At 45.0% G+C, this 22,872-nt stretch overlaps 1 protein-coding gene across 4 annotated transcripts in view; it reads right to left on the bottom strand.

Annotated features, from left to right (window-relative positions):
• The window catches only part of LOC109909204 (protein C-ets-1), a 43,620-nt gene that overhangs the window by 5,714 nt on the left and 15,034 nt on the right, over positions 1-22,872 (bottom strand). For 3 of the 4 annotated variants that reach the window (XM_020508242.2, XM_020508241.2, XM_020508243.2), the window contains 5 exons: positions 10,380-10,499; positions 9,499-9,699; positions 8,885-8,962; positions 8,442-8,687; positions 6,803-7,063 (listed from right to left, as the gene is read on the bottom strand). In XM_020508242.2, coding sequence (XP_020363831.1) covers positions 6,803-7,063; positions 8,442-8,687; positions 8,885-8,962; positions 9,499-9,699; positions 10,380-10,499 — 906 coding nt within the window. Of the gene's footprint in view, positions 1-6,802; positions 7,064-8,441; positions 8,688-8,884; positions 8,963-9,498; positions 9,700-10,379; positions 10,500-19,080; positions 19,171-22,872 lie in introns of all 4 variants that reach the window. The other variant, XM_031795579.1, reaches the window with a different exon arrangement.

The raw sequence follows: 22,872 nt of genomic DNA, 5'->3' as shown, positions 1-22,872 counted from the left end.
CTCTGAACATGAGTCTACGGTAGCTTTGTATCTAATGCTACATCATTGTACACATAGGGAAGTTAATTACTTTGTGAATTAAATGTATGAATGATGACATGCAGCAAATAACCTACAGATGTAGGATCTTAATTTGAGTCAGTTTACTACAACAGGAAAATAATCCTGCAGCAACAGGAAATGTGAATTATTATGTGGATTATAATTAATGGACATTTTTGTAGGGGATGATACATTTTTCATTAGGGAAAATCAAGTCTGAAATTTCTAAGTGGAAATTACAAACTTCAGAAGCCTTTTAAAACCATTGCAGGAAAGTTATCCTTCAACAGGGTGGATCAAATTAAGATCCTACATCTTTACCACAAGCTGGCATTATATTACTAATGTCAAAGGCTTCAATGAGGGCATGCCAATTGTTTATATCTATCTTTCACTTTATCTTACATTTCTAATTTACGTCTCTGTAGGTATGCAATTATCATCAAAAGATTAATGCATGAATTAGGTAATTTACATAATTTATTAGTACAGACAACCTTGCAGATCAAAAATGACCTTGAGATGCCAATTGTGGGCCATGCCTTATGCAATCTGAAGTAAGTGACGTGTGTGTTCTGGCATTTCCCTTCTTCCCTACTAACGACCTTGTGACTGCAAATTAATACAGAGGGGAGAAAGTCCCCAAAGGACTAGTCTTTCTAGTGCATTAAAGTTATTGAGAGACTGTTTCCCCTTAAATTGCTTCTCAGTCTCCATAGATGTACAGTGCATTAGGAAAGTATTCAGACCCCTAGACTTCTTCCACATTTTGTTACGTTACAGCCTTATTCTAAAATTGATGAGGAAAAACAACGATTTCATCCATCTACACATAATACCACCAAGCAAAAACAGGTTTTTGTATTATGTATTAATACAAGATCCTAAATGCATTACAAAAAAACCAGAAATATGACATTTACATAAGAATTCAGACCCTTTACTCAGTACTTTGTTGAAGCACCTTTGGGAGCGATTACAGCCTCGATTCTTCTTGGGTGTTATGCTACGAACTTGGCACACCTGTATTTGGGGAGTTTCTCTCATTCTTCTCTGCAGATCCTCTCAAGCTCTGTCAGATTGGATGGGGAGTGTTGCAGCACAGCTATTGTCAGGTCTTTCCAGAGAAGTTTGATTGGGTTCAAGTCCGGGCTCTGTCTGGGCCACTCAAGGACATTCAGAAACTTGTCCTGAAGCCACTCCTGTGTTGTCTTGGCTGTGTGCTTAGCGTCATTGTCCTGTTGAAAGGGGAACCTTTGCCCCAGTTTGAAGTTCAGAGCGCTCTGGAGCAGGATTTCATCCAGGATCTCTCTGTACTTTGCTCTTTTCCTCAGTCCTGACTAGTCTCCCAGTCCCTGCCGCTGAAAAACATCCCCACAGCATGATGCTGCCACCACCATGCTTCACCATAGGGATGGTGCCAGGTTTCCTCCAGACGTGACGCTTGGCATTCAGGCCAAAGAGTTGAATCTTGGTTTCATCAGACCAGAGAATCTTGTTTTTTGTGTGCCAGAGAATCTTGAGTCCTTTGTGTGCCTTTTGGCAAACACCAAGCAGGCTGTCATGTGCCTTTTACTGAGTTGTGGCTTCTGTCTTGCCATTCTATTATAAAGGCCTGATTGGTGGAGTGCTGCAGAGATGGTTGTCTTTCTGGAAGGTTCTCCCATCTCCACAGAGGAACACTGGAGCTCTGTTAGAGTGACCATCGGCTTCTTGGTTACCTCCCTAAGCAAGGCCATTCTCCCCCAATTACTCAGGTTGGCCCGGGCAGGCAGCTCTAGGAAGTCTTGGTGGTTCCAAACGTCTTCCATTTAAGAATGATGGAGGCCACTGTGTTCTTGGGGACCTTCAATGCTGCAGAAATGTTTTGGTACCCTTCCCCAGATCTGTGCCTCGACACAATCCTGTCTCGGAGCTCTATGGACAATTTCCTTTGACCTCATGGCTTGGTTTTTGCTTTGACATGCACTATCAATTGTGGGACCTTATATAGACATCCTTTCCAAATCATGTCCAATCAATTGAATTTACCACAGGTGGACTCTAATCAAGTTGCAAAAATACAATTTGTAATAAACGCGCAAAAATGTCTAAAAACCTATTTTCGCTTTGTCATTATGGGTTATTGTGTGTAGATTCATGAGGGGGAAAAAATCATTTTATCCATTTTAGAATAAGGCTGTAACGTAACAAAATGTGGAAAAGGTCAAGGGGTCTGAATAATTTCTGAATGCACTGTATATATGCGGTAAATTACGGAAAGACCACATGGATTTCACGTGTTCACAAAAAAAACACATTTTCAAATTATTTCACGTGAAATCATGTGATTTTCCACATGTGAAATCATGTGGTTTTTCTGTATAGGTTCCAAAATGTCAAATGGTGAATAGGGATTTAAGTAGCAACGAACTGAAACCTCATAAAAGGAATACTAAAATAGAAATGTGCCAGACCTTGGATCTTTTTTTTTTACTTCTAAAATGTGTTTCTTTCTGTTTAAATAGAAGAAAGAGTAGTTTTTTTTCATCAGGTAGGCAGAAAGGAGCTATAACAGATGAACAGATAAATCTACTCAAGTTTTAAGTGCACAGGGCAGGTATCGTTTTGTGTTTGCACCCGGGTTGCCAAGACGACCTGGAAAATAGGTTGAGATGCGGCCACAGATAAAACGGTGCAGATGAAAAAGTCAGAAGTGCAAGACAACGCGAGATGGAGAGAAGAAAGAGAAGAGGCTGGGAGCAAGTGTTTCCTGTAAGTGCATGACTCTGGGCCTGCAGTGCCACAGAGGCTGATATAGAAGAGTGTATATAAAACGCTCTCAGCCAGAAGCTGTGCAGCCAGTTACGGAGACCCAGTTACATTGAGGTACACCTACAATATGTACAACTGCTGCAACTGCCTGGCAAACATGTAACATAGGGCCCAGTTGGGTGGCATAACAACGCCTGTAAGAAGGAAGAGGGATGAACGTTTGGCCATGCCTATTGTAGTTGATCGCACATTTTTCAAACTGTAACCTGAATTTAGTCATCTTATCTATCAATATAGAGAAAGGGCTCTAACTCCTCTAGCTTCACAATGAGATAGGGTGCAGGCCAGGCAGCAGGCTGCTACCCAACCTGACAGCTTAGGGAAGTCTGCCACTTGCACAGTCAGTGTAGTCAACTCAGCTATCCCCAGTGAGACCATCTCTGTGCCTCGATCTAGGTTTGGCAAAACTAAACATGGCGGTGTTCGCCTTAGCAAACTCACTGAAATAAAGAACTCCTCCATGCCTGTCATTATTGAATGAGATTGTGATATTTCACATCTTAACATAGGGCTACTTAATGTTAGATCCCTCACTTCCAAAGCAGTCATAGTCAATTAACTAATCACTGATCATAACCTTGATGTGATTGGCCTGAGAAACATGGCTCAAGCCTGATGAATTTACGTTGTTAAATGAGGCCCCTCCTCCTGGTTACACTAGTGATCATATCCACAGCGCATTGCGCAAAGACGGAGGTGTTGCTAACATTTACAAAAGGCAAATTTCAACAAAAAAATAAATCAAATAGTGTTTTCATTTTTTTTGAGCGTCTAGTTATGAAATCTATGCAGCCTACTCAATCACTTTTTATAGCTACCTTTTACAGACCTCCTGGGCCGTACACAGCTTTTCTCTCTGAGTTCCCTGAATTCCTATCGGACCTTGTAGTCATGGCAGATAATATTACATTTTTTGGTGATTTCAATATTCACATGGAAAAGTTCACAGACCCACTCCAAAAGTCTTTCAGAGCCATCATCGACTCAGTGGGTTTTGTCCAACATCTCTCCGGACCTACGCTTTGCAACAGTCATAACCTGGATCTAGTTGTCCCGTGGAATAAATATTGTGGATCTAAATGTTTTTTCTTATAATCCGTGACTATCGTACCACCATTTTATTAAGTTTGCAATGGCAACCAATAATCTGCTCAGACCCCAACCAAGGATTGTCAAAATCTGCGCTATAAATTCTCGTACAACCCAAAAATTCATAGATGTCCTTCCAGACTCCCTCCACCTACCCAAGGACGTCGGTGTACAAAAATCAGTTAACCACCTAACTGAGGATCTAAATTTAACCTTGCACTACACCCTAGATGCAGTCTCACCCCTAAAAACATTTGTCAAAAGAAATTAGCTCCCTGGTATACATAAAATACCCAAGCCCTTACGCAAGCTTCCAGAAAATTAGAATGGAAATGGTGCTCCACCAGACTGTAAGTCTTCCGACTTGCTTGAAGAGACAGTACTGTGCAATATCGAAGTGCCTTCACTGATGCTCAACCAGCCTATTTTTCCAACCTAATTGAGGAGAGTAAGAACAATCCAAAATGTACTTTTTATACTGTTGCAAAGCTAATTAAAAAGCAGCATTCCCAAAGAGAGGATTGCTTTTACTTTACTTCAGCAGTGATGAATTCATTAACTTCTTCAACAAAAAGATAATGATCCTCTTTGAATCTGTGTATTTCTCCAAAGCTCAGTTGTCCTGAATCTGCACAGAACTGCCAGGACATAGGATCACTGGAGATACTCACGTTTTTTAATGCTGAATCTGTTGACACATTCACACAAATAGTCATGGCCTCTAAACCTTCCAGCTGCATACTGGACCCTATTCCAACTAGACTACTGAAAGAGATACTTCCTGTGCTTGGCCCTCCTATGTTGAACATAATAAACATCTCCCTGTCCTCTGGATGTGTACCAAACTCACTAACCAAGGCAGTAATGAAGCCTCTCTTGAAAAAGCCAAGCCTTGACCCGGGAAATGTAAAAAATGATTGGCCTAAATTGAATCTCCCATTGCTCTCCCCCCAAAAATGTAAAAGCTGTCTTCATGTATACAAAACGCTACACTCTAGATGTAGACTCCATCAAAACACGGAGACTACACTCGTGAAGGTGGTAAATTACCTTTAAATGGCATCAGACCGAGGCTCTGCATCTGTCCTCGTGCTCCTAGACCTGCTTTTGACACCATCGATCAACATATTCTTTTGGAGATATTGGAAACCCTAATTGGTCTACACGGAAAAGTTCTTCCTTGGTTTAGATCTTATCTGTCGGAAAGATATCAATTAATCTCTGTGGATGATTTGTCCTCTGACAAATCAATTGCAAGTTTTGGTGTTCCTCAAGGTTCTGTTTTAGGACCACTTGTTTTCACTATATATTCTGCCTCTTGGTGATGTCATTCAGAAACACAATGTTAACTTTCACTGCTATGAGGACGACACACAGCTGTACATTTCGATGAAACACGGTGAAGCCGAAAAATGGCCTACCCTGGAAACCTATGTGTCAGCAAATGTTTTACTTTTAAACTTGGACAAACAGAGATGCTAGATCGAGATCCCAAGAAACAAAGATATCTGCTGTTTGATCTGACAATTAATATTGATGATTGTACAGTCGTCTCAAATAAAGCTGTGAAGGACCTTGGCGTTACTCTGGACCCTGCTCTCTCTTTTGAGGAACATAATAAAGAATATTTCAATTGGAGGTTTTTCCCCATCATCGTAACATTGCAAAAATCTAACTTTTTGTTAAAAAATTATGCAGAAAAGCTAATTCATACATTTCTCACTTCTAGATTAGACTACTGCAATGCTCTACTCTCCGGCTACCTGGATAAAGAACTAAATAAACTTCAGTTAGTGGTAAATACGGCTGCTAGAATCTTGACAAAAATGTGTATCATACTACTCCAGTGCTAGCCATCCTGTTGAGGCTAGGGCTGATTTCAATGTTTTACTGCTAACCTACAAAGCATTACATGGACTTGCTCCTACCCATCTCTCCGATTTGGTCCTGCTATACATACATACATATACATACCTACACATTACGCTATGGTCACAAGACGCAGGCCTCCTCAATGTCCCTAAAATTTTGAAGCAAACAGCTGGAGGCAGAGCTTAGAGCTCAATTTTCATGGAATGGTCTGCCTATCCATGTAGGAGACGCAGACACGGTCTCAGCCTTTAAGTCTTTACTGAAGAGTCATCTCTTCAGTAGGTCCTATGATTGAGTGTAGTCTGGCCCAGGGGTGCGAAGGTGAACGGCAAGGCACTGGAGGAGATCTTCGTGGGCTATACTCAGCCTTGTCTCAGGGTAGTATGTTGGTGGTCTGTTGCTTTGGCAAAGTGGGTGGAGGTATATCCTGCCTGGTCGTCGGCCAGGGCCACAGTGTCCCCCAAACCCCCCCATCTCAGCCACCAGTATCTATGCTACAATAGTCTGTTCAGTGGACGTGCTACCTTGTCACGGACATGCTGTTTTCGACTCTCCCTCTATCTCGCACTCTACTGCACCTGCTGTCTTGACCTCTGAATGCTATGGCTATGAAAAGCCAACTGACATTTACTTGTGATGTGCTGACCTTTTGCACCCTCTACAACCACTGTGATTATTATTTGATCCTGCTGGTCATCTATAAACATTTGATCATCTTGAAGAACAATCTGGCCTCAATGGCCATGTACTCTTATAATCTCAACCCGGCACAGCCAGAAGAGGACTGGGTACCCCTCAGAGCCAGGTTCCTCTCTAGGTTTCTTCCTAGCCACTGTGCTTCTACATTTGCATTGCTTGTTGTTTGGGGTTTTAAGCTGGGTTTCTGGCATAAGCGCTTTGTGACATCTGCTGACGTAAAAGGGCTTTATTAATACATTTGATTGATGGATTTATTGATAACATTTGTTTATTAATTTTGTCTGACCTGTGTATCCTGCGAGTGCTGCGGCGGGGATAACAGGTTTGTCCTTGCTGAGGTCTGAGCGCTCCCTGACGTAGTCCTTGAAGGTTCCCTTGGGCTTGTGTCCGTGTAGGGCGTTGGGGTAGTCCTCGGAGTCAAAGTTGTCGTAGGATGGGACGCGCTGCAGACTGTTGAAGGAAGACTGGCTGCTCCAGGACTGGGTCAGACGGTCACAGCTTTCAAAGCTCTCAATGCTCTCAAACGAGTCCTGGCCTCCCAGCTTACCTGAGAGACAGAGAGGGGGAGAGCAGAAGCTGTTAGTTGTATTGTCTCAGTGTGAGAGGGAATGATAATATAATTGTCTGAAAGTAAATAGTTTTGAGCAGGGACATTACGATTTGACAGAGGACAATATTTATAGCAGGAATACACATTAGACATTGGCAGTAAATTACACTCTCACTGAGCTTCTTTGTTCTGTATAACGCAATGTATGGTCTTGGCCCCTTCATTTCACACCTCAGTTTAGCATACGCAACTGGCATTTGATTTTGTCTAATTGGAAGAAGATCAATACAAATTTAATTGCTATTTCTGGCCTCGGCAAAGATAAGAGGAGCATTTCAACTGAGAGCTATTAAAGAATGAAAGATAATCCAGTGCCTCGACTGATGCTGAAATCTTCTATTGCACAAATTGAAGCCACGTGTGGTTTTCGGTGGTGCCACAAATACTTTCCCACATTGAGAAAGCACAATGCGCTGCCAAAAACCCTGGGATTTATTATGTACGAGGCCTGGACATACCTTGCAGGCGAATGCCCAGTCAGTCCACTGAATTGGTCCTGTGTACAGTAAAATCACTGATACCCCCTATTCATTTGTTCAGCTGGGGGATTTGAGAAGAAAATCCCAGCTTTATTAGTATCAATGTAAACCACACTGTTAATTCTTCTCCAAACGATCAGTGGGAAAGCAACCAGATGTGCATGTGATAAAGTAAACAGAGTGGTTTATGAGAAAGAAAACCCACGCTCTCTGACACTCTGTCACTCTCTGTCCTTGCTTGCTGAGAACAACCTCAAGGTTGAGATGTGAGAAACAGAGATGAGAAAGTTGAGAGAGAGAAAAAAAATTTGGTTGTTTTTTAAGGTTACCTCGCTTGAGCTGTTTTACATGAAAGCTATAGGGACAGACAGCTCTAATGAACCGTGTGGCTTTATTCACTTCTCACTCTTGACACAAACAATTTATTTTCTCCTCAAGGTGAGTTTGCTTGATCCACAAGCTAGCTATAGGGCCTCCTTTCTACTATCCTGGTGCATGCAGTGATGTGGCAGGGCAAGACTGGAGAACATCAGCAAAATCACACGCACACAGTGATGTTCACGAACCCAACACAATTAGCTAGACCTCAACTCACACAAATCATATCTATCATAGAATCATACTGTATGGATTGAATCAGATTGAATCAGAGTCTCAGTCTTATGCAGAACTGAGACATGGACTAAAGGCCTACTCAAGTATTGGCCCCAAGTTACCCAAGTTAACTTGTTCCTCTTTGAGATAGGGCACTTAAAATAGAGCAGCTGTAACAGCCACACGACACTAAACCTTGATTTCCAACCATTTCCTTCACTATCTTGTGTGTAACCCCTCACCTCTGCTGATGCGGCCCACACACATGTTGTCGGGGGAGACCACCTCCTGTTTGACGGAGAAGTAGTCCCCCTGAAGTGGGTTGAGGGGCATGTCCCGGAGGATGACGTTGGGGTATTCACTTTCGTACTTGAGTGACAGCAGGTCCTCTGAGCTGATTGGGTGAAGGGTCTGGTAGGACTCTGTGATGAAGCCCGGCTCGGAGTATTCAGAGGGAGGAACGCACTGGGCATGTTCAACGCCATAGCCTGGAGAAATACAGGAGTAGGACGCGGATGAGGAGAGAGAGAGGGAGGGGGAGAGAGAGAGGGAGGGGGAGAGAGAGAGGGAGGGGGAGAGAGAAAGGGAGGAGGAGAGAAAGATAGAGAGGGATTAACAGACCATTGATGCATTAGAGCCAGTTTATTTACAGTACATAGGATGTAGTCCCCTCAGTGATACTTACTGACAAAGTAGTCTGAGGTATAGTGGGACTCCTGGAAGGTAGAGGACAGGCCGTTGACAGGGAAATGCTTTGTGTCTTCTTCATGAAAAATAGATATCAACTGTCACTGACCCCGTCATTGATTTCATGTATCGTATAATAGCCATAAACACACTGCATCCAGTATGGTTGGGCCTAGCTGATTAAATATCAGGAGGACCAGGACGAAAGGGAGGTCTTCCTCTTCATCTCAGATTACCATGTAAACGCTAACAGCGCTAACACTTGAAATTGTTTTGCACAAAGATAGACAACGCTGTGCTTCAATACACACTACAGCTAATGTGACAGGCACAGTAAGCATTTCTGAGGCTTGTGATTGATACCAGGGTTGGGCTAAATTTTTCATTGAAGGTAGTCAATTCAGGAAGTAAAGAGAAATCACAATTTAATAATATATTAAAGGCATTTATTTTTTGAATTACTTCTCAATAAACTGAAAAGTATTTATATAAAAAGTTTTGACATTTCTGAATATTAAATGACTACAATTCGATTTGAGCCCAACGCTGATTGATATGTTGTACGGAGCATTATGGGTACTGTAGTACAATCATGCTACAGCCTGGGCCTACCTTTCTGAAGCATCTCTAGATGTTCCCAGAGAATGTCGCCCACAAAGTCAGGCGCTAGATCCAGGAAGCGTTCTTTCCCCAAAGCACACAGACTGGCCCCGTTCATACAAAACTTGTGGAAGTCCACACTCTTCAGGCTGAACTCATTCACCGTCCACGTCAGCCACTCTCCCACGTGGCTCTCTGTCCACTGCCTGGGGTCTGAGAGGGACATGTGGGGAGAGGGAGGGACATGTCACTGAAGTGCTACCCAAGGTCACAGTCATATACATGGTCACAAAATACCTACACTCCACTCCTCTGGTTTAATCTACACTCCCCTGAACTAGAGATGAGGTATTATCAGGCCACAAAGCCATTTCACAAGCACATTCATTAGCAGTTTCAGTGGGTCATGATTTTAGATCTGCTGTTGCTATTAGAGGTAAGAGGAGAAGTGGTGCAGATACGTGGTGACAGCAACAATAGACTGTCAGTGAAACCCCAGCTACTTGCAGACTGCCTGGGAGGGCTGGACTGGGGAATCCCAATATAGACCTGCTAATACCAAAATGATGAGCTCTGTGGTATGCCTCAATCGAGGAACCATAATTAATCATTTTTGTCTGTCTCTCTACCCTGGCATTCTCTGATTCCTACAGTCTGTCTGACAACCAGTACACTCAATCTGTCATTTTGAATATAATGTCACCACTAAGCTATCTTTAGTCATACTGAGAGGAGGGGTTTAGGTTTTGAGTGTGTATATGGAAACATGTCACAGTGGTTAATCTAAAAATATACATGTAAAGTGAGAGGTAGAACAAGAAACAGAGGGAGAGAAAGAGAAATAGAGAGAAAGACACAAAAAGAGAAAGTAATCCCTTATTTAAGTGCCTTACCTTTGGGAATAGCCAGTCGTTGCTGTTCCTTTGTGAAGCCGCTGAACGTGTCCTTCAGAGCCTGCGACATCATCTCTTTACTCCCTGGAGTGAGCAGGGGCACATCTCCACACTCCAGATCTGTCAGTCACACAGGAGAGGGAGACTAGCAGTCAGAGACAGAGCACAGGGCCACACACACACACACTGTCCAGACAGACAGTGTATCAACTTGGGAAAGAATCAATTATATTATAAGGTAGCTGCCGCAAACACATTGGTCAGATACGTGTGTACACAAACAACACATGCTCCAGCTTCCACTCTCCTTGTTGTCACAGTACCTCAAAGGGAAGGGTTGTTTGTTTGGCAATATAATACATGAATGACTCACACATGGACAAGGTAGAAGGGCTTTAAGAGGCTTTCAGAGGCCATTCTCACTGACCTGGTCACACCCTGGGTGGGACTCACAAGGTGGGGTTAATACCTATCAGTGGCCACTGTGACCTCCTAACTATGTCCTCCCTTGACACACAGAGGGTTTACTATCACCCCGACACCACGGTGGTCAAACGGCAAGGGTCAGGGGTTAGGGACGAGGTGATGATGTCACCCTGAGCCCTGCCAGGCTAGAGGGGGTCGAGGGGGTGTATGGAGGGTGAGGGGTGTCTCTGGGGTCCCAGACACACAGTCTCACTGTTCTTCCCTCACAGCCAGTGGGCCCACAGCAGGAGACAGAGCACTCTTTGATGGCTTAAACAGTGCCTGATGACTCGCACTGATCTAATTCAACTCTACCAGATTACAGAGGGGTGGATGGAGGGAGGGGGAGAGGGAAAGCCCCCAGGGCAGGAGAGCTAGACTAGAGTGCTAAAACTCTACTTGGATCCAGACGGCAACAGTCTGAAAAAACAAAGACATGAAAAGAGAGAGAGAGAGAGACAAACAGACAGAGAGACAGACAGAGAGACAGACAATCTACTGTGAATAAATATAGAAATCCCCACATCGCATTTCATAACAAAGAAAGGCATAAATGATTACCACGGCTGTATGTCACTCTGTCTCTATCACCCCTCGCCGTGTGAGGTAAACTACCAGATCACAAGCAGGCCCGGAGGGAGATTGGAAATGTTTTGTCACCACTCTGCTGTCTCTCAACGCCACAGATGTTCTGGCATCTCTGCCCTGGTTTGATCTGCCAGCCCAGCGAAGGGGAGGCCTTGGCGATGTGCAGTTCATGTGTGTTTTCAATGCTCATCAATGTTCCCGAATTCGTATGGAATGCCCAACAGCCATCTCTCCTCTTTGGGCTGTGGAACTGTAACCCAACACTGCCTGACTGGAACCCAAGGCTCTCTCTCTGTCTAACTGCTGGAAGCTGACAGGCCACATTATGCAGAGTGCCCAAATGGAGGCGAACCGTAACACTGCCGGTGTGTGATTGGATTAGGCCTCCATGCTCCCTCTCTCTCCATTTGGAAGACCTGATTATACTGCATATTAGAGTATCCACTCTGTTGGCTAGGTTACACGTTTCTACAGTATCAAGCTATTTTAGTATCATATTGCAAAAGACTGAAGAGGCTTTTGTCAGACAAGGCCCTCGACATCACACAGCAAAATAGGCTCCGATTCTGAAAGCATTCTGAAATGAAAATAAAACGAGACCTGACTGTATAGCGTACACCATGTCCCTGACTGCACGGTCATCTTGACCGTCTTCACCAAGGCGGCTGGTTGTTGAGTAACTATGTAGTGTTAGATAGCACTAGCGGAGAGCGGTCGCAGTCTGAGATGAGATGGAGCATGCTCAGAATCAGACTGTGCCTGGGCTTTGATAACTTTCTAAGGCAAAGACTGAGGGAATGTTGCATTTTATTTTAGATGGATCGAGTGGAATTTGTCTGCACTTTCAAACCAACTCAAAGACACACATAGCTCCCTCTGGGTGAGCAGGTGGGGCTTCAGATCATTCAGATGCCCACCAGCTGAAACAGGCAGTTTTAAAAACCTAGAAAAGACAGGTGTCCTAGCTTTGACTTAACCAATGTGCGTGTGTCTGTACTTAACCAATGTGCGTGTGTCTGTACTTAACCAATGTGCGTGTGTCTGTACTTAACCAATGTGCGTGTTTCTGTACTTAACCAATGTGCGTGTTTCTGTACTTAACCAATGTGCGTGTGTCTGTACTTAACCAATGAGCGTGTGTCTGTACTTAACCAATGAGCGTGTGTCTGTACTTAACCAATGTGCGTGTGTCTGTACTTAACCAATGTGCGTGTGTCTGTACTTAACCAATGTGCGTGTGTCTGTACTTAACCAATGTGCGTGTGTCTGTACTTAACCAATGTGCGTGTGTCTGTACTTAACCAATGTGCGTGTGTCTGTACTTAACCAATGTGCGTGTGTCTGTACTTAACCAATGTGCGTGTGTCTGTACTTAACCAATGTGCGTGTGTCTGTACTTAACCAATGTGCGTGTGTCTGTACTTAACCAATGTGCGTGTGTCTGTACTTAACCAATGTGCGTGTGTCTGTACTTAACCAATGTGCGTGTGTCTGTACTTAACCAATGTGCGTGTGTCTGTACTTAACCAATGTGCGTGTGTCTGTACTTAACCAATGTGCGTGTGTCTGTACTTAACCAATGTGCGTGTGTCTGTACTTAACCAATGTGCGTGTGTCTGTACTTAACCAATGTGCGTGTGTCTGTACTTAACCAATGTGCGTGTGTCTGTACTTAACCAATGTGCGTGTGTCTGTACTTAACCAATGTGCGTGTGTCTGTACTTAACCAATGTGCGTGTGTCTGTACTTAACCAATGTGCGTGTGTCTGTACTTAACCAATGTGCGTGTGTCTGTACTTAACCAATGTGCGTGTGTCTGTACTTAACCAATGTGCGTGTGTCTGTACTTAACCAATGTGCGTGTGTCTGCACTTAACCAATGTGCGTGTGTCTGCACTTAACCAATGTGCGTGTGTCTGTACTTAACCAATGTGCGTGTGTCTGCACTTAACTAATGTGCGTGTGTCTGTACTTAACCAATGTGCGTGTGTCTGTACTTAACCAATGTGCGTGTGTCTGCACTTAACCAATGTGCGTGTGTCTGCACTTAACCAATGTGCGTGTGTCTGCACTTAACCAATGTGCGTGTGTCTGCACTTAACCAATGTGCGTGTGTCTGCACTTAACCAATGTGCGTGTGTCTGTACTTAACCAATGTGCGTGTGTCTGTACTTAACCAATGTGCGTGTGTCTGTACTTAACCAATGTGCGTGTGTCTGTACTTAACCAATGTGCGTGTGTCTGTACTTAACCAATGTGCGTGTGTCTGTACTTAACCAATGTGCGTGTGTCTGTACTGCATAACATTCATGTTTTAACTTCAACATGATATTTCCTGGTGCATGAAGCTCCTATAGTCTGAACTGAATATGATTCTGTTTAACACATTACAAATGATTACATTTCATACTGTATACTGAGAATGGTGCTCACTCCCTCTCTAAACAGCCTATGCAGTTCTCTGTAAGATAGCTAATGTACTGTCCATCCATTAACTGGGGAGGCTGGCTTGGGTCTAGAGTCTCTGCTAAAAGATGGATTTCCTGATACGGTTTCAATGCCTGGGAGTCCCATTATGGCAGGCTGGGCAGAGCAGGTCACTATCACTGAGCGTTAATAAGCATCCGCCAGCCACCTCTAACACAGAGTGGTAGTCTATCATAGGATAAGACCCATCCATTTAGTGGCCTGACAGTGTGATTGGGTTTAATATGGGGTGTGATTATGACAGAAGGAGGGTAAGGTTGGTGATCTATGACACCCACAACTTAGATTACAGAGTGGAGAAAGGAAGGCCCGTGCCTGCATGTGGCTTGTGGTAAATCCTTTTATTGCCTGCCAATTAAGAGAACATACGGATCATTCCAATTTGGATTAGAAGTGGTATGTAAAATGGGACTATATAATCATTGACAGACATTGGGAGAGAGATGTGCTGTAGATATACTGTAAAATATATTGACAGCCACTGCTCTGGTGTCATCCTGTGAGTAATGTCAGTGAGTGGTTGGTGTACAGAGTGCCACTATGATATCTGTCCCGAGAGACACCTACTGAATGGATGTTGTGCGTGCCGGAATAACCATCGCCCTTCCCCCACTTAACCTTCCCTGCAGACAAAAGGTTCCAGTCCACACCTCTGGCCCCCAGGTCTGTTAGCAGTGGGGAACAGGAGGAGGAGGGAGGCACACGTGAACCAAATTAGCAGCCGTCTTCGCCTGTGCGCCGGAGCGAGGGCGTGAAATTGGGATTTTGTGGCCAGGGCCATGGCCCTAAGGAACCGTGGTGGGGCTGGGGTGCGGCAGACCAAGGCGGATGGGGTAGGGTGAGTGAGGGGAGTGCAGGGAGACTGGAAGGATGAGTCATTGAGCAGTAATGCGAGTTGATCACAGGCCTCAAAGTGCTCCCTCTGCTCTCACACACTCTGTGTCTGGAACGGTGCCTCCTCCCTGCCTCTCCTCCTTGCCTCTCCTCTCCTCCTCGCCTCTCCTCCTCGCCTCTCCTCCTCGCCTCTGGCTGAGACTGCTGTGTTCATTCATAAACCCCTTGCTATGACGCTGTCTCTGGCTGAGACTGCTGTGTTCATTCATAAACCCCCTGCTATGACGCTGTCTCTGGCTGAGACTGCTGCATTCATTCATAAACCCCCTGCTACGATGCTGTCTCTGGCTGAGACTGCTGCGTTCATTCATAAACCCCCTGCTACGATGCTGTCTGGCTGAGACTGCTGTGTTCATTCATAAACCCCCTGCTACGATGCTGTCTCTGGCTGAGACTGCTGCGTTCATTCATAAACCCCCTGCTACGATGCTGTCTCTGGCTGAGACTGCTGTGTTCATTCATAAACCCCCTGATACGATGCTGTCTCTGGCTGAGACTGCTGTGTTCATTCCTAAACCCCCTGCTACGACGCTGCCTCAATATGCATGGAGCAGGCAACTTCCACCCACACAATGGGAGAAAGAGACACTGTGCTATCATGTGGCTATAAATAGACCTAGACTGAGTGTGTATAAATGTGTGCGTGTCCATTTAGGTCTGTCACTGTGTGTGTGTGTGTGTGTGTGTGTGTGTGTGTGTGTGTGTGTGTGTGTGTGTGTGTGTGTGTGTGTGTGTGTGTGTGTGTGTGTGTGTGTGTGTGTGTGTGTGTGAGTGAGAGAGAGAAAGACAGTGGGTGTGCGATCAAAGTGGGTAGAATATCTATGGGGCTATTCAGTGGACTGTCAAATATTTCAGCAGTGAAATGCTTTTAAAGCCATAAAGGGCAGATTTATTTCAGTCCGTTGTGAGATTAACATCTGTGGCTGACAATACACCTCTCTTTCTCTCTCTCTGCAGCACTGTAAGGCTGTATTTAAGTATGCGAGAGGGTACACTTCCTGAGGCTAAGGTGTCACTTCCCAGAAAGAAAGAGAGAGGTTAGTTGTGGGTTGAGCGGGTCGGTCATTTCAGGGCCAACCCCGGTTAACCCCTTTATGGAAAATATCCCTCCACGGCTAATATAGGTTATTAGGCAGCGTGGTGGGTACCACCAGGGGGTCCTACTCACTCAGGGACCCCATGTCCAGAGGTGACACCACTATCTGAGAGAGCTTTGATGGGGATTCCTATCAGTCCCAGTCTGGGAGCGAAGGGTCATAAACCCTGCTGACATAAAGAGAGACCATTGAGCAGGGGAATGAAGTTGGTGGGGTGGGGGTTCAGAGGGCAGTCTATGTCCTGAGAGGACCGCTTGTTCTACCGCTATTTGGATTCCCATGTGAAGGCCAGAGACAGTAATAGAAGAGGCCACTCGGCACTCGCTAGAGGAAGCTGCCGGGCAGGCAGAGTAGTTGCGTTACAGCAGGACCGACCATGGGCCAGGGCCAGATGAGAGCCAGCCCAGGCGCTGCTCTGAGGTCACAGGCTGGGGCTCTCACACCATCCATCCATCCATCCCTCCCTGTTGGAACACTGCAGCTATTCTTAGGGCTCCACCACTGTCTGCCCACTCCCTTCACAAGCCTGTGGTGCTCAGCCTCCAGACCTGTAACTACTACTACTGTTGACCAGGCCTGTAACTACTACTACTGTTGACCAGACCTGTAACTACTACTACTGTTGACCAGACCTGTAACTACTACTACTGTTGACCAGACCTGTAACTACTACTACTGTTGACCAGACCTGTAACTACTACTACTGTTGACCAGACCTGTAACTACTGCTACTGTTTACCAGACCTGTAACTACTACTACTGTTGACCAGGCCTGTAACTACTACTACTGTTGACCAGACCTGTAACTACTACTACTGTTGACCAGACCTGTAACTACTGCTACTGTTTACCAGACCTGTAACTACTACTACTGTTGACCAGGCCTGTAACTACTACTACTGTTGACCAGACCTGTAACTACTACTACTGTTGACCAGACCTGTAACTACTACTACTGTTGACCAGACCTGTAACTACTACTACTATTGACCAGACCTGTAACTACTACTACTGTTGACCTGACCTGTAACTATTACTGTTGACCAGACCTGTAACTACTACTACTGTTGACCAGACCTGTAACTACTACTACTGTTGACCAGACCTGTAACTACTACTACTGTTGACCAGACCTGTAACTACTACTACTGTTGACCAGACCTGTAACTACTACTACTGTTGACCAGACCTGTAACTACTGCTACTGTTGACCAGGCCTGTAACTACTACTACTGTTGACCAGACCTGTAACCACTACTACTGTTGACCAGGCCTGTAACTACTACTACTGTTGACCAGACCTGTAACTACTACTACTGTTGACCAGACCTGTAACTACTACTACTACTGTTGACCAGACCTGTAACTACTACTACTACTGTTGACCAGACCTGTAACTACTACTACTACTGTTGACCAGACCTGTAACTACTACTACTACTGTTGACCAGACCTGTAACTACTACTACTACTGTTGACCAGACCTGTAACTACTACTACTACTGTTGACCAGACCTATAACTACTACTACTGTTGACCAGACCTGTAACTACTACTACTGTTGACCAGACCTGTAACTACTACTACTGTTGACCAGACCTGTAACTACTACTACTGTTGACCAGACCTGTAACTACTACTACTGTTGACCAGACCTATAACTACTACTACTGTTGACCAGACCTATAACTACTACTACTGTTGACCAGACCTGTAACTACTACTACTGTTGACCAGACCTGTAACTACTACTACTGTTGACCAGACCTGTAACTACTACTACTGTTGACCAGACCTATAACTACTACTACTGTTGACCAGACCTATAACTACTACTACTGTTGACCAGACCTGTAACTACTACTACTGTTGACCAGACCTGTAACTACTACTACTGTTGACCAGACCTATAACTACTACTACTGTTGACCAGACCTGTAACTACTACTACTGTTGACCAGACCTGTAACTACTACTACTGTTGACCAGACCTGTAACTACTACTACTGTTGACCAGACCTGTAACTACTACTACTGTTGACCAGACCTGTAACTACTACTACTGTTGACCAGACCTGTAACTACTACTACTGTTGACCAGACCTGTAACTACTACTACTGTTGACCAGACCTGTAACTACTACTACTGTTGACCAGACCTGTAACTACTACTACTGTTGACCAGACCTGTAACTACTACTACTGTTGACCAGACCTGTAACTACTACTACTGTTGACCAGACCTGTAACTACTACTACTGTTGACCAGACCTGTAACTACTACTACTGTTGACCAGACCTATAACTACTACTACTGTTGACCAGACCTGTAACTACTACTATTGTTGACCAGACCTATAACTACAGTATGCCTGTCTCTCTTTACAATACAAAACACACAGCTCTCCAGGGTCTGAGGCTAACAGAGACTAATGCCCCCACAGCTTCTCTTCTCTATTTCTCTCTCTTCTCTATGTTTGAAATTCTAGCTTCTGATGTGTGGTAAGTACATTAACTCGTCCATATTGTTTACCAGTCTCCGTTCATGTGTGATGATATTAGCTGCCTTTTTCAATTGATCCAAGGCTATGCCTGGTGGATGCTGAGTTTTTCTCTTGAAAGCTGGTGGAAATTCCCAGCTTACTGCAGAGAGGGAAAAACAGAGACAAAGCTCTTACTAATGGCTCATGCTCACCATCCATGCCAGCCGCCTACATGTCTTGCTACTCACGATCATACACTCAATACTTCAATCATAGAGACAGAGCAGATGGTTTTATATGTCTTCAAAGTAGAAATGACGACTGGGTTGCAAAATGTCTCACTCTGCAAAAATACATACACATTTTGCAATGCCCCAGCTCCTTATGAAAAATGCCTACAGCAAATTTCAGAACACTTCAATCTACCCAAGACAAAAAAACATGGGAAAAAAACAGGAAAAGGCTGCTCCGTGTTCTTTGTGAGTTAGCAGGGCTCTGGCTAGCTGTTAGACTACCATGCCAGAGAGCAGAGCAGGTGGTGTGAGCTTAACGGCATGTAGCAGCTTTCCCTGGCCCCAGCCCAGTTGTAAACACACAGGGGATGCTCTGAGGGAACTGTTTAGGCATAAAATCAAACACACGACATATCTGACAAACAGTTTACTTGCATTCTTCTAACAAACCCACCATGCCTGTCCCGTTTTCAGCCCAAACTGCAACATTCCGTGAGTACAGTTTCCTGACACTGTTCTGAAATGTGGCGGGAAGCGATACCGCCTGAAAGTAGAGGGAAGCCATCTTATTAACAGAATATTAATTCATTCCACAGTTCTGTTTATGACACTCTACGCACACAAACACTATATGGATACAGTTCTACATCATAGAGCTCAATGTGCTCTGCTCATTCTAGAGCATGGGCGACAGATGGACAGGGGATAAATAAATTCCCTCCAGACCACATTGTTTTCATGTTGCGTGCCATACATTCCTCTTGTGTTTAACAATCACTAATGTGCTTCCCACAGCTTTCTTGTGTGCCTCTAATGAGTCAGAGTGTGGCCCCCTTAGAAAACGTTTGGAGTTCAAATACATTAATTCATCTCTATTTTCGATGGAACAGTGATGTTTTAGAGTTGAAATTGATGTTTGAGTGAGAGGCAAACAATCATATATTTGTAAAACATATCAAACATCTACTTACTTTTCACCTCTATCTCAATGTAGGTGTTTTTTGACGCAATGCAACACTTCAGACAAAATGAAATAGCTGTGTGTGTGCTGATCAAATGATGTGTAACAGATGGACAACAGCAACTCATGGGACACATGCATGCGAGCGTGCAAACACTCACACACACAGAATCATCCAAAACATTGAGTAGATGTGACTCACACCGTCAAAGAATGACTGAATTGAACATTGTGTTCCTCTTGACGTGAGTAAACATAATGCAAGCAATCAGTCTAAATAAATGGCATCATTTACTCTCTATTTGTCATTTCTTCCTAAGAAGTTCCCCAAAAAAACATACTGGAGTCTGAGCTCTGAGGGCTGAGGATAGGAGCACGTAGAGAGACCTCTTCGTGTGGTTTTATGAGAAACTGCCAGTGGACTGTGTCCCAGTAGCTCTGTAGTGATGGAAGTGAGCGCTGTCAACTTCTCATTAGGACGGACCCTTGGGCCTCCTCCAGACGCCCACATTAATTGTCGTTAGCAACACTCAGTCTGGAGATTGCCAGGCCAGGCCACTCACTCCATCCCAAATATGCAGATATGAAGAAAGAGAGAGAAGGAGCCAGGCCAAGCTAAGGCATCCAGCTGTTCCAAACACCCAACTCTCAACCAACCACAGCCCTGGCCCCAACCTCCCCTCCTTGGGGTCCAGAGCAAGGTAAGGGCACATGCGCCTCCGATTTGACTGTGCCTGTGTCACTGAGGCCCGACTCGACATGAGAGTGCCACAGAGCCTCACCTACATCATAGGACTCTCCTTCCCCGCCACAGCTTTACTTATTTGTTCCCTGCTAAGTAGAGCAGACCTGCTTGTCAATACCCCTCTGATATAGTAGGGTTGACACACATTAAAGTGCAAGCTGTGGCTCATGGGACGTTCACTACTAGCCTGATTACAAAAGCAGCACTCATGCTGACTCCAAAAACAGCTGGTCTGCAGAAAACAGAAAATGCATACAAAAAGGAAAGAGGAAAATGTGGGCCGCTGGCCGTAAACAAAAGACCGGGCTGGCCTCGGAGGACACCAGATTGATGTGTATACCAGGCAAAGTATTCTTACTCTGGGCAAACAACCTCCTGATGAGGAACTGTAAAACAGCAATATGGGGACAGAAATACATGCAGTGCCACACACAGGGAATGGTGGGATGCGTGGGAGGTGGTTGGCCATGGTTTGGTGAGGCAGCGTGGACCACCACTAGTCAGTTCCCAGTCAGCTCTCCCAGTCAGTCCAGTAATGTGGATTAATGGGGGAAAGGAAGGGCCTGTGGCGGCAGGAGGCAGCCAGTGGCATGCGGTGGTGTGGCTGGTGCTGTGACTCAGTGATTAGCAGAGACTGACAGACGGCTGGGATGAGAGAAGCCGACGCCACATCAAGGCCTGAGGTGAAGTTAGACTGAGAGATGCTCATGTGGCCCACAGAGAGGATGGAAAAGAGGAGGGAGGATGTAAAACTCAGGGACGTGCTGTTTCTTTGTTTTGGTTGCAGTCTCGAGAAGGCTTATTGGTGAAGGCTACACTCCAAGAGATTCATCTTCTCTGATGTTTCTGACACGGTCAAAATAAATCATCTTCAAGAAGTTCACATACCGTTATACAACCAAATGACATTTCTCAACTTGATTCCACACATACCTATGCTTCAGCACATCTTACAGTCACACCTTCAAATGCCTTTCTTGCTCCCTCTCTCTCCACATATGCTTACTATTTAGTACACTGATGTATCCACAAGGTAGCACACCTATTTTATATGACGAAACTCTAAAAGGCTAAATTAATGCGTGCAGTCATCCCGATATTGCCCATTCATGATAACATTTCACAGATTAACAGGGGAAGACCACGGTCAAAGAGATGAATGAACGAAGGATGAGAGGAGGGAGGAGGAGATACCCATTTAATGATATTATAGGGTGACATCACAGCCCATTCACAGCAGAGACACTGGGTCATTGTGGCCAGTAGTAAAGTACTTCTCCTCATAGACAACCAACGTCTGCTCTGCATAAAATTAGACTGTGGCCCATTCAGGAGACTGGGCATCCAATGCACACTGGGCACAATGGCAGCCTGGCATCATGGAGACATTGTTTAGGTAAACACTGTCTAAATACTATGGGCACAGCACCAAATACCAGGCACCGAAAAGTGCTCTTGAGCTAACATCCTGGTTGGCCATTACTTGACTCAGCAAAGTGAAATGGACCTGAGCAAATGTGTTTGTTCTGTTGGGTCCAGAAGCAGGAGCCCACATCAGAGGAGGCTGAATCGCCCCACCGCTGTTTGCACAGCTGCCAAGTGGCCAGGCGGGATCAAACACGGGCACATTTAGCATTTTATACACCACTACTGAAGGAGCGCTGACACCGTCAAACCAGCCTTCAGCCGACACACGCTTATTCAAGCCACCATGCCCAGGAGGAAAACACACCTCACCATGCCAACAGGCACCCACCCGGGGAGAGATGGGTCGCGCCTCTGGCTCCTGGCCCATTGAGGGCCCTGGCTGGCTGTGTGTGGCTAGGGTGTGTGGTGGCATAAGGGGTTCTGAGTGCAGCCGCCCGGCCCGGTAGTGCAGCGCGCCAGTTAAGACAAGCAGCAAATTAATCAGATAAAAGGGAGACTGCGACCGAGCAGTCCTGCCTGCCGCACACATTCCTCTCAGTCAATGAACCCTGACCTGTAGACCTGACGAACAGAGAGAGCGGGATCTTAGACCATGCAGGGAGGACTCAGTCAGTACAGGACAGCACATGTTCTTATACAGGATGGTAGGAGTAGTGTATATACAGTCCTGTAAAGAAGCCATAAGCTACATTCTTTTGAAATCAGAAAAAGGGACCGTTATTTTGCAATCCGACACCCTCCATCTTGAGAAGAAATCGGACTTATCTAAGCCTTGGCAGCTCCACTCCATAGCTTTCTAGTTTTGTTATGGCTACTTGATACATGGGGTAATCAGCTACTGCACCATGCTCTACGTTATACTGAGCTTATATCTAATTCAATATAGCAGCACTTTATTGCCAAGTGTTCACTTGCATGTGGAAAACTTTCACTTGCATTTCCCAATATATCATTTGCACTACTTTTTGGAATCCCAAAGAATCTGACTTGTGTGTAGGAATGAAGGATCTACTATGTCAGTACCACTACTGTAACTCAGGAACCTGCTTTGTGGAACATAAACAGCTTTGTTTTGGATCACCCCTAACCTCCACCACAGCCTGTAGGCACTT

This window comes from Oncorhynchus kisutch, linkage group LG18, assembly GCF_002021735.2.
Source record: "Oncorhynchus kisutch isolate 150728-3 linkage group LG18, Okis_V2, whole genome shotgun sequence".
Lineage (NCBI taxonomy): Eukaryota > Metazoa > Chordata > Actinopteri > Salmoniformes > Salmonidae > Oncorhynchus > Oncorhynchus kisutch.
The sequence above is the reverse complement of the archived record's forward strand: the minus strand, read 5'-3'. Positions and strand labels throughout refer to the sequence as shown.